Below are 12,540 nucleotides of genomic sequence, written 5' to 3'. Positions count from 1 at the left end.
AAGGACGATGAGCATCATTTCATGTGTCTGTTGGCCATCTGGATGGCCTCTTTGGAGAAGTGTCTGTTCATAATTCTGCTCATTTCTTCACTGGATTGTTTTTCGGGTGTGAAGTTTGGCGAGTTCCTTATAGATTTTGGATACTAGCCCTTTATCTGATATGTCATTTGCAACTATCTTTTCCCATTCTGCCAGTTGCCTATTAGTTTTATGGATTGTTTCCTTTGCCGTGCAGAAGCTTTTTATCTTGATTAGGTCCCAATAGTTCATTTTTGCTCTTGATTCCCTTACCTTTGGGGATGTGTCAAGTAAGAAATTGCTGCAGTGGAGGTCAAGGAAGTTGTTTCCTGCTTTTTCCTCTAGGGTTTTGATGGTTTCCTGTCTCCCATTCAGGTCCTTTATCCATTTTGTTTATTTTTGTGTATGGTGTGAGAAAATAATCTAGTTTCATTCTTCTGCATGTTGCTATCCAGTTCTCCCAGCACCATCTGTTAAAGAGGCTGTCTTTTTTCCATTGGATATCTTTCCCGCTTTGTGAAAGATTAGTTGGCCATACATTTGTGGGTCCAATTCTGAGTTCTCAATTTTATTCCATTGGACTATGTGTCTGTTTTTGTGCCAATACCATACTGTCTTGATGATGACAGCTTTGTAGTAGAGACTAATGTCTGGGATGGTGATGCCTCCCATTTTGGTTTTCTTCTTTAATATTACTTTGGCTATTCGGGGTCTTTTGTGGTTCCATACAAATTTTAGGACAGTTTGTTCTAGTTTTGAGAAGAATGCTGGTGCAATTTTGATTGGGATTGCACTGAATGTGTAGATTGCTTTGGGTAGTAATGACATTTTAACTATATTTATTCTTCCAATCCATGAGCATGGAATGTTTTTCCATTTCTTTGTGTCTTCTTCAATTTCCTTCATAAGTTTTTTATAGTTTTTATCACATAGATCTCCTATATCTTTGGTTAGGTTTATTCGTAGGTACTTTATGGTTTTTTGTGCAATTGTGAATGGGATCAGTTTCTTGATTTCTCCTTCTGTTGCTTCATTGTTGGTGTATAAAATGCAAGCAATTTCTGTACGTTGATTTTGTATCCTGCAACTTTGCTGAATTCATGGATCAGCTCTAGTAGGCTTCTTGTGGAGTCCGTTAGGTTTTCTATGTAGAGTATCATGGTGTCTGCAAAAAGTGAAAGTTTGACTTCTTTGCCAATTCTGATGCATTTTATTTCCTTTTGTTGTCTTATGGCTGATGCTAGGACTTCCAGCACTATGTTAAACAACAGTGGTGAGAGTGGGCATCCCTGTCGTGTTCGTGATCTCACAGGGAAATCTCAGTTTTCCCCATTGAGGATGATGTTAGTTGAGGGCTTCTCATAGATGGCTTTTATGATGTTTAGGTAAGTTCCTTCTAACCTGACTTTCTCGAGGGTCTTTTTTAAGAAGAGACGCTGTATTTTGTAAAATGCTTTTTCTGCATCTATCGACAGGATCATATGGTATTAATCTTTTCTTTTGTTTTTGTGATGTATCACATTGATTTGCGAATGTTGAACCAGCCCTGTAACCCAGGAATGAATCCCATTTGATCTTGGTGGATAATTCTTTTTATGTGCTGTTGAATTCAATTTGCAAGGATCTTGTTGAGGATTTTTGCATCTGTATTCATCAAGGATATTGACCTGTAGTTCTCTTTCTTTGCTGGATCTCTGTCTGGCTTGGGAATCAAGTGATGCTGGCTTCATAAAATGAGTCTGGGAGTTTTCTTTTGATTTCTGTTTTTTGGAATAGCTTGAGGAGAATGGATATTAATTCTGTTTTAAAAATATGGTAGAATTCTCCAGGGAAGCCATCTGGCCCAGGGCTCTTATTTGTTGGGAGATTTGTGATAACTGTTTCGATTTCTTCACTAGTTATGGGTCTGTTCAGATTTTCTATCTCTTCCCGTGTGAATTTTGGTAGTGAGTGTGTGTTTAGGAATTTGTCCATTTCTTCTAAGTTGTCCAATTTGTTGGCGTATAATTTTTAATAGTGTTCCCTGATAATTGCTTGTATTTCCGAGGGGTTGGTTGTAATCAGTCCATTTTCATTCATGATTTTGTCTATTTGGGTGCGCTCTCTTTTCTTTTTGAGAAGCCTGGCTAGAGGTTTGTCAATTTTGTTTATTTTTTCAAAAAACCAACTCTTGGTTTCATTGATCTTTTCAACTGTTTCTTTGGTTTCATTATTTCATTATTGATTATTTCTGCTCTGAATTTTACTATTTCTCTTCTCCTACTGGGTCTGGGGTGCTCTTGTTGGTCTGCCTCTAGTTCCTTTAGGTGAGCTGTTAGATTCTGCACTTGCGCTTTTTCTAATTTCTTGAAATAGGCCTGGAGTGCATTGTACTTTCCTCTTAGGACTGCCTTTGCCGCATCCCATAGAGTTTGTACTGTTGTATTTTCATTTTAATTTGTTTCCATATATTTTTAAATTTCTTCTCTAATTGCCTGATTGGCCCATTCGTTCTTTAGTAGGGTGTTCTTTAACCTCCATGTTTCTGAAGGTTTTCCAGACTTCTTTCTGTGATTGATTTCAAGTTTCATAGCATTGTGATCTGAAAGTGTGCATGGTATGATCTCAATTCTTTTATATTTATTGAGGCTGCTCTATGTCCCAGTATGTGATCTATCTTGGAGAATGTGCCATGCACACTTGAGAAGAAAGTGAATTCCATGGCCTGAGGATGTAGAGTTCTAATTTTATCTGTCAGATCCTTCTGATCCAATGTGTCATTCAAGTCCATTGTTTTTTAGTGATTTTGTCTAGTTGATCTATCCATTGCTGTAAGTGGAGTATTAAAGTCCCCTGCTATTAGCACATTCTTATCCATAAGATTTTCTGTTTGTGATTGTTTTATGTATTTGGGTGCTTCCATATTTGGTGCATAGACATTTATAATTGTTAGCTCTTCCTGGTGGATAGACCCTATAATTATTATATAATGCCCTTCTTCATCCTTGTTACTGTCTTTAAAGTCCAGTTTGTCTGACATAAGTATAGCTACTCCAGCTTTCTTTTGATTTCCAGTAGCATGATACATATTTATCCATCCCCTCACTTTTAATCTGAAGGTGTCCTCCAGTCTAAAATGTGTTTCTTGTAGACAGCAAATAGATGGGTTTTGTTTTTTTATCCATTCTGCTAATCCATGTCTTTTGTTTGGAGCATTCAGCCCACTTACATTCAGTGTTATTATTGAAATATATGGGTTTAGAGTCATTTGTCATTTGTGGGATTGATGCTTGTGGTGGTGTCTCTGGTACCAGCGTTCCTTGCAAAATTTCCCTCAGAGATTCCCTCTCAGGATTTCTTGTAGGGGTGGTTTAGTGGTGACAAATTCTTTCAATTTCTGTTTATGTGGAAAGACTTATCTCTCCTTCTATCCTGAATGACAGGCTTTCTGGATAGAGGATTCTTGGCTGCATATTTTTTCCATTCATCACATTGAAGATCTCCTGCCATTCCTTTCTGGTCTTCCAAGTTTCAGTAGATAGGTCTGCAAACATTCTGATAGGTTTCTTTTTGTATGTTAGGGCCCTTTTCTCCCTAGCTGCGTTCAGAATTCTCTCTCTGACCTTATATTTTGCCAGTTTCACTATGATATGTCATGCATAAGATCGATTCAAGTTACGTCTGAGGAGTGTTCTCTGTGCCTCTTGAATTTCAACATCTACTTCCCTCCCCAGGTTGAGGTAGTTCTGCTATAATTTGTTCCAGGACTCCTTCAGCACCTTTCCCTCTCTCTTCCTCTTCTGGAATTCTTATGATATGGATATTGTTCCATTTGATTGTATCACTGAGCTGTCGAACTCTTCTTTTGTGTTCCAGGATCAGTTTATCTCTCTTTTGCTCAGTTTCTTCTTTTTCTATAATTTTGTCTTCTAAATCACTTATTCTTTCTGCCTCTTCAATCCATGCATTGGACGCCTCCAGTTTATTATGTATCTCATTTATAGCATTTTTGAATGCATCACAACTATTTTTGCTCCATAGTGTTTGTAGCCATAGTTTCTCTGATGTCCACCATGTGTTTTTCAAGTCCAGCGATTAATTTTATGATTATTGTTCTAAATTCTTGTTCAATTATGTTGCTTATGTCTGTTTTGAGCAGTTCTTTAGCTGTCATTTCTTCCTGGAATTTCTTTGGAGGAGAGTTCTTCCATTTCATTATTTGTTTAGCTTTCTGTCTCTTGTTAATTTTAAAAGCTTGTTGTACACTCTGCCCCTGAGAGTTCTGCTGTATTAGAGAGGGCTCTTTGACTGTTCAGCGCCTGTCTGTTCAGGAAGTGTTCTTTGAATGGTGTCCCTTGGTTTCTCTTGTTGAGCATTTGGTTATTTTGTTTCCCTACTCGTAGTGGTATTTGGGACTTCCCACCATATGTACTTTGGCTTGTTTCTTGAGGTAGCCCTGGAAAAAGAAAACAGACAACCACAGAGGGAACAAAAGTACACAAACACACAAAGCCAATAAACACGCAAACCCAGGGTCAGGTAAAAACAACAAAACAGCTCTCTGGCAGGGATGGGCGTGGTTTGGTGTAGGCAGGTCTAGCCACCACTGTGTCCTGCTGGCCGCTCCCTGAGGCCCCACCTCAGTGGTTGTGGGGAGAAGAATGGCGTTGCCCCAGTCCCTTCTCAACCAAGTGTTGCAAATCACTCCTTTGGGTCCAATCTCCCTATGCTGAGGATGTAGCCAAGGTGGGCTGAGTTCTATGCCCCACGCCCTGCCTCGTTTCCAGGTCCCAGTCCATGGCTTTGGGTATACTGCCCCAAACAGTCCCGTAGGTCGCTGCTTCCATGCTGTTGGGAGTTGAGTGGGCTGCTTCTGGGTATATTCTAAGAACAAAATTGTTGGATGGCACAGAATACAATCTCCAACTCAAAAGATAATGATTTTTCGAATTGTACCAATGTACACTCCCACCAGTGCATAATGAGTGTTTCTGCTGCTCCACATCTCATCAACATTTGGTATTATTAAACTTTCCAGTAGATATGTGGTAGTATTTTATTGTGATTTTACTTTGTATCTCGATTATTAATGAGTTAAGCATATTTTCATTTTTATTAGCCATTTGGATTTTATCTTTTGTCTTAGTTTCTATTTAAATTTTTTATGCATTTACCCAGTGGGCTTTCTACATTTTTCCTAATGATTTGTGGGGGTTTTTAGATATTGTACACACTCTTGATTATGTCTATTGTAAATATCTTCTCTCACACACTGTCTTCCTTTTTACTCTTAATGTTGTTTTTTGGTGACTTTCATTTTCAATATTAGAAATGGAAGTGTTAACCAAATTTATCAATCTTCTCCTTTATGGTTACAGATTTTTGTGACCTAACAAAACTCTCTATACTCCAAGGCCATGATGATATTCTCCTGTCTTCCATTTTTAAGGTATGCTTTCTGGTTTTAACTATCCCATTTCAGTTAATAATCTATCTGAATACCTTTTTCTTCCCACAGTATGAAATCAGGGTTTATATAGGTGTCTTCAATGGACTTTCCCCCCATATTCCCATCATTGTTTACTGAAAAGACTGTTCATTCCACACTGTTTTACAGTGACTTTTTTTTCTCCTAATAAAATAAGCACCTATTAATGCATCCGTTTGTTTCTGGGGTATCCTGTTCTATTGATCGGTCTTCTCATCCATCCTAGCACCAATATCACACTGCCTTTTAATTACTATAGTTTTATCAGAATAAAGTTTTATTATTGTTATGCAGTAAAACCAGTTTTGATACTTTATTTTCTTTCACAGTGTCTTGGCTATTCTTGGTCTTTTGAGATGTGGTTAGAATTCCATGGAGTCTACACGGGAGCCTGGGTGGTTCAGTTAAGTATCTGACTTCAGTTCAGGTCATGATCTCGCAGTTTGTGGGTTCCAGTCCCGTGTTGGGCTCTGTGCTGACAGCTCAGAGCCTGGAACCTGCTTTGGATTCTGTGGTCTCTGTCTCTCAAAAATAAATAAACATTAAAAAAAAAAAAAAAGAATTCCATTGAGTCTACGGATCAATATGGGGAGATATAACATCTCTTGATGCTTCTCTACAGTTTTCTGCCAGAGATCCTGCACATGTTTTATTAGTTCATTCTTAAAGTATTTTATTTCTTATACTTTATAAATATTTATTGAAAATATATTTCTAATTATTTTTGGGCTGATTTATAGGAATAAAATGGTTATTGTTTTTTTGTTTATTTTTTGCTTTGGCTAGTAACATCACTTATTCTATTTAAAAAACTGATCTATAGATTCTTTTGAATTTTTGACATCTATAATCATATCACCTATGAATAATGAGGTACATGTTATTTATCTGTTTGATTGTTTTTCCTCTATCTTTTCTTTCTCTGGTTAGTTCCCATAATACAATAATAAACAGAAGTAAGGATAACTCATCTTATTCATAATCTCAAAGGAAATGCTTTTTGTTTCACTGGTGAGTATGATATTTTCTGTAGGCTTTTGTTATATATCCTTCTCACCCTCTTTTAGTGCTGGCTTGTGAAGAGTTTTCTAAAATCATGAATGGATAATTAATCTTATCAAATGTTTTCTTTACTGAACCTTAGAAGATCATTTGATTTCTTACCCTTTTAACAAGTTTTAATACAAATTATATTCATGGCATTTTGAATATTAAACTACTTCGTATTTTTAGAATAAATCCAGTTTGCTATAATGATTAATTTTAAATATATTATTAGATTCAGCCTGCTAAAACTGAAGGGGAATTTTAGATCTATGTTCATGGTGAGACTCACCTTTATTCTTCTTATAAACTGTGTTTGTTGGTATTTGGTATAAAGGTTATATTAGCCTCATAAAATGGTGAATATCTTTTTTCTGAGAGAGAATAAAATTATTCAGCTTTCCTATTTCTTCTTATATCATCCATACTTTAAAATATACTGGCATCAAATTGTTCATAATATCTTCTTAATATCTGTAAGATCTGTAGTGAGATCTCCTTTCGCATTCTTGATTTTGGTTATCTGTGCCTTTACTGTCTCTCTTTTTTTTTCTTGATTAATCCTAGTAGGGATTTACCAGTTTTATTTAGTCTTTCAGACTCAACTTTGGTGATTATACACTGATACTGCATTATGTGTTTTCTATTTTATTAATTTCAGCTCTTCAGGTTTCCTTCCAAGTATGGCTTTACCTACATCACATAAGATTTAAAAGATAGCATTGTTTTCATTATTAGAAAATTTTCTTATTTATCCTAGTTATCTTTTTATTATTAGACAATACACTTAAGTCAGAGAATATACTCCATTAGGTTGCAATATTTGAAATTTGTTAAAACTTTTTCATAACTATGCATGTTTTATATATTTCATGTGTACTTGAAAAGAAAGGGCCCTGCAGCTGGGTGCAGTACTCTAGAACACATCCATTAAATCAACTGTCTTAATCATGTTCACATTTTCTATATCCTTGTTTTTCTTAATCTGATTGTAGTATAAACTACTCAGAGGCATTAAAAGCTCCCATGATATTTATGGATTTGTCTATTTCTCTTCATAGTTCTGAGTGTTTTGCCTTCATATGTTTTGGGGTAATGTATACTTATTATAGTTCACAGTTGAATGAGACCTTTCATCACCATAGTCACACTATCTCTATTGAGTCTCTTAATCTTTTTTAATTAATTAATTAATTAATTAATTAATTTTTTTTCAGGATGACCCTATACTTTTAATTTTTTTAAATTTTTTTTTGAGTCTCTTAATCTTAAATTCTATTTGATATTAAATATTATCTCAGCCTTCTTTAAGTTTGAATGATTTTTTAAATCCTTTTATTCTAAACCTTTTAAATCTTATATTTAACAAGTGTTTGTTTTGAAAAGTATAGTTGATTTTTATTTTTAATTAAAAAAAGTTTTTTATTTGAGAGAGAGAAAGCAAGTAGGGGAGGAGCAGAGAGAGAAGGAAAGAGACACAGCGCTCGAACCACAAACTATGAGATCATAATCTAGCTGAAATCAAGAGTCAGATGCTCAACTGACTGAGCCACCCAGGTATGCCAAAAGTATAGTTGATTTTTAAAAATTCAGTTGATAATTGGTCTTTTAATTAAAGCATTTAGATCAATGGCATTTAATGTAATTACTGTAATACTGTGTCTTAAATCTAGTATATTTTTAATGCTGTATTTGTAACCCCTGTTCTCTGTTCCTTTTTCTCTCTTCTTTTCTGTTATTTTGGATTGAAAGTGTGTTAAAAAACAAAAAACAAAACACCTTTCCAGGGGCTCCTGGGTGGCTCAGTTGGTTAAGCATCCGACTTCAGCTCAGGTCTTGATCTCATGGCTTGTGAGTTTGAGCCCCACATTGGACTCTGTGCTGACAGTTTGGAGTCTGCAGCCTGCTCCAGATTCTGTGTCTTCCTCTTTCTCTGTGCCTCCACCCCCGCCCCCCAACTCGTGCTCTCTCTCTCTCAAAAATAAACATAAAAAAATAAAAATAAATCTTTCCACAAATCCTTCCATTAGTTGGGAGTTACATGTTGTTTTAAAAAATTTTAGTAATCACCTTATAAGTCAGTGTTGAACTTTCTCAGTTTTTACTCTGAAAATATCTTTATTTTGCCTTTAGTTTTTTGAAAGATGTTTTCATTGGGTTTAGAATTCTAGGTTGGCATTTTTATTTTTCAGCACATAGAAGATATTGTTTCATTGTCATTTGGCTTTCATTGTTGTGCTGGAAAATGAGCAATCAGTCAAACTATCATCCGTTTTGAGATAATCTATTATTTTCCTGGCTATTTTTAAGATTTTTGTCATTAGTTTCTTGTAGTTTCTGTATAAAAAAGGTAGATATCTTTTTGTCAGGTTTTAGATGCATTTGAGATTTTGAATCTTTGTTATCTTTCACAATTTCTGGTAAATTCCATGCCAAAATTAAAAAAACATATTGCCTCTGCCTCCCCCCAGCACTTTCTGGAACTCCAAACAATGTATATGAGAGCTTCCCACTGTATCTTCTGTACTTCTTATTCTCTTTTTTATGTATACTGATTATTTTCTCTATACACTTCATTGTGGAATTCCTTCCAATCTATCTTCCAGGTCACAGGTTTTCTAAGAAAACTCTACTTAATCTCCTATTAAACATATCCTTTAGGTTCTTATTTGGGGTTATATTTTTTCAATTCAGGAATTTCTAATTGTTTTAAGTCTGCTATGTCACCTTTTATACTTTCTGGTTTCCTTCTAAATTTTTTAAGCTTGCCCTTAGCTCTCTGAACACAATAACCATACTTGTATTGAGTCAATATCTAAAAATTTTGGTATCTGGAGATTTGCTGTTGTTGCTTGATCTTTGTGCTGGTTCTTGCTTACAATGTTTTGACTCCTCATGTATCTGGTCCTCTCTGATTATGTGCTAGAAATAATCTGTATTTGAAAAATTATATGGGATGTTTTGTTTCCTCTGGTTCACTCTTATTCCTATGGTGTATCCCTCAAGATTTTTTAATGCAAAGATGGGAATAGTTTACCAGTGTCTACACTGTCCCTTTGCCCCGTGAGGTTACATAAGTGGAGTTCAGCCTCTCAGGTGCCTTTTCCAGGTGCATAAAAATGTGTAAGCTACAGAACCATGTTTGGCAAGACTTTAAATCAAAGGAACTTGGTAAGTAGCTTTGGCCAGTGTAGATATAGTCATGGAGTAGATAATGTAGCTAAAGTTATGGATATCCAAAATAAAACTTAAGACATTATTAATAAAGCAAAGAAGGTCTTTGAGTTTAATATCTGGCAATTCAATAATATTAGGAAAAGTGGAAAGCATACATGATAAATAATCAAGAGGTACATTTAATTTCTCACCATTTTCTGCCAATGGAGCAAGAACTTCGAAAATCATTTCCCTTTTATCATGTTCTATTTGTTTTTTGAAGAGTTTTACCAGCTCTTCAGCAATGTTTGTACTGGCAAACTGTTCTTTACTTGACTCTGCAAAAAAGGACAGGAACATTTAGAGCAAGCAACGTTAGAGTAAATGCAGTAACTGTATTCTATTACTTTCAATACATGCTCATTTTGTACCATTACTGATAAATACAAATACTTTTCAAATACGGGAACTATCAGATATATTTTAAATGCTCTTGAAAAGGAAAAATGGCATTTAAAATAACATTCTCAGTGTTATTCAAGGCTATAAAAAATGTTCACTAGCATAACATATAGGTAACCATAGCAACAATTAAATTCTAAATTACAAATTCATAGTTTCAAGGCTTTTAGTCAAAGAAGAAAAATTACTCTTAACAGACTGCATTTTTACATGGCTGAAGTAAAGGTGACTCATTATTACCCTCAGATCATTAAGGTGGTATGCTGTTGCACTGGCCTGACATTGTCTACTATTAAAGGTCAATTCTTCACATGTACTTAGGGTCTCAGTCCTTCTTGCTTCTTTAGCATCTCCTCACTCTACAACCCCACCATCTGTGATTAAATATGTTCTAATATTTCTTATACAAAAACAATATTAAAAACAACTTTCTTCCACTTCACTGTTCTTCAACTACCATCCAATCTCTGTTCACTTTCACAAACAAGTTTCTTCATAGCACTGTCTACATACACTGTCTCTACTTTCTCAACTCACATGCATTCTTATACCCACTTCAAACTAGTTTTGGCCCACATTCACCCTCTGCAGTTTCAAACTTCTCCTCCTTTTCTACCAGACCTTGGATCTTTTCTCCAGTTCCTTGGAACTTGATCCTTTTCTTTCTTACCTTTTTGGTCTTTACTCTCATCACAGAAAATTGAATTCCCTTCCATAGCATCAAAACAGCTGCTGTATGCTGATACTTATACAGTCACATCTCTAACCCTCTTCTGTACTTCAAGCTACTTACTTAACTGGCCACTTGGCATCTCCACTTGACTATCCCCCTTTAGCATCCAAACTCAATGTCTAAAAAGGACTTCTGGTATTACCGGAGATCTGTCTTCCTCCAACTTTACTTGGTAAGTGAACAGTTTATCTATCCATCAATGCAGGCAGAAACCTAGGAGTCACTGCTCACTTGTTTCCATTCAATTCTACATCCAATGAATTACCAAAGTCTACCAATTGACCTCCAAAATACAATAGGAATCCATTCCATTTATTTCCAATTATCTTAATTTGTTTTGCTGCTTCAGATTTCCCAATAATTTATCCAGAATTTTCAGAGAATTCTGACCAAATTCAATCTAGATTTTTTATTCTTTGGTTTGGGGGCACAGCTGACATCCTAGAATTTATTTTTTATCATTATCTTGATAGATATTTTCTTCTCCTTCCAGTATTAGGTCCTCTGTTACCTACATCCTTTTGCTTTTCACTTGGTAGAAGCATCCTCCAGCAGTTTCCAAAGAGAACTACTATAATACTATGTACAGGAGGTAAATATTTTGAAATCCTAACTGTCTGAAACTGCTTTATTCACCCAGAGTCTAATTTAAATCAGTCCTTCACCTTATTCCATTACTTTCTCATACAAGCAATTCTGACAGTTTATAATTATATGCTTTTGTTTGTAAATTTGTTTAAAAAACAAATTTCTGGGGCTCCTGGGTGGCTCAGTTGGTTAAGCTTCCAACTCTTGATTTTGGCTCAGGTCATGATCTCATGGTTCATGAGATGGAACCTCATGTCAGGATTTCTGCTGACAGCATTCTTGGAATTCTCTCTCTCCCCTTCTCTCTCTGACCCTACCCCCCAAATAAATAAACTTAAAAAACAAATAAACTTAAAAAAATAAACTTTAGTATAAGCTAAAGTATAAGCTCCTTGAGGGCAGGGACAGTGCAGATTAACAACCACAAACAGCTTATATAGTACAGTGCCCAGTACAAAGTAGGTATTCAAAAGAACACTTGATTGAATGTGTGACTGAATGAACAGTTAAGTAAATATAAGAGTTAGGTGCTAGTCTCTAGTTTCAGGTAAATCTCCATTAATGTCAAATCAAAAATGATGCAAATTCAACTTTAAAAGAGAAAGGAGAAACACAAATCTTAACAGTTTTGATTCGTTCTCTGGTTATGCTGCTTTTGGCACCTGCACAAGATCGATGTCAAAATGATGAAAATCCACTCTAAAACTTGTATGATTCCTAATGCCATAAAAAAGAAGAGTGGAGTGTGGAATGTCTTTTCCAATAAGCTACCAAAACCCTCAAAGATCATATTCTACAAATGTGAGCACACCTTAGCCTAAAAAGTTACTTTGCTATAAACAGGGATGACTTAAGTCCTGAACACTGTTGGTTGCTTCTTTGCTTCAGACGATTCTTCAAATGAGAAGAATTTCAGAAACATAAAATCATAGGTGAAACAGAAAGACGTTAATATTTATCTAGTTATGTGCTCTCACTCCTTTTAAAAATAATAGTGTTAGTGTTCTTTTTTGCCAATCCATATTCTATTCCTCCAAACACTTAATAAACTAAAACCAAGTCACTCTTGCTA

At 35.4% G+C, this 12,540-nt stretch overlaps 1 protein-coding gene across 5 annotated transcripts in view; it reads right to left on the bottom strand.

Moving 5' to 3' along the window:
- Positions 1-12,540, bottom strand: part of RAP1GDS1 (Rap1 GTPase-GDP dissociation stimulator 1) — a 179,687-nt gene that overhangs the window by 34,191 nt on the left and 132,956 nt on the right. For all 5 annotated transcript variants that reach the window (XM_039254241.1, XM_039254240.1, XM_039254242.1 and 2 more), the window contains one exon: positions 9,898-10,023. In XM_039254241.1, the coding sequence (XP_039110172.1) occupies positions 9,898-10,023 (126 nt within the window). The remainder of the gene's footprint in view (positions 1-9,897; positions 10,024-12,540) is intronic.

The sequence above is a fragment of the Hyaena hyaena genome, unplaced genomic scaffold (genome assembly GCF_003009895.1).
Source record: "Hyaena hyaena isolate Hyena2069 unplaced genomic scaffold, ASM300989v1 scaffold_480, whole genome shotgun sequence".
Lineage (NCBI taxonomy): Eukaryota > Metazoa > Chordata > Mammalia > Carnivora > Hyaenidae > Hyaena > Hyaena hyaena.
Note: the sequence above shows the minus strand (reverse complement) of the source record. Positions and strands in the feature narration are given on the sequence as shown.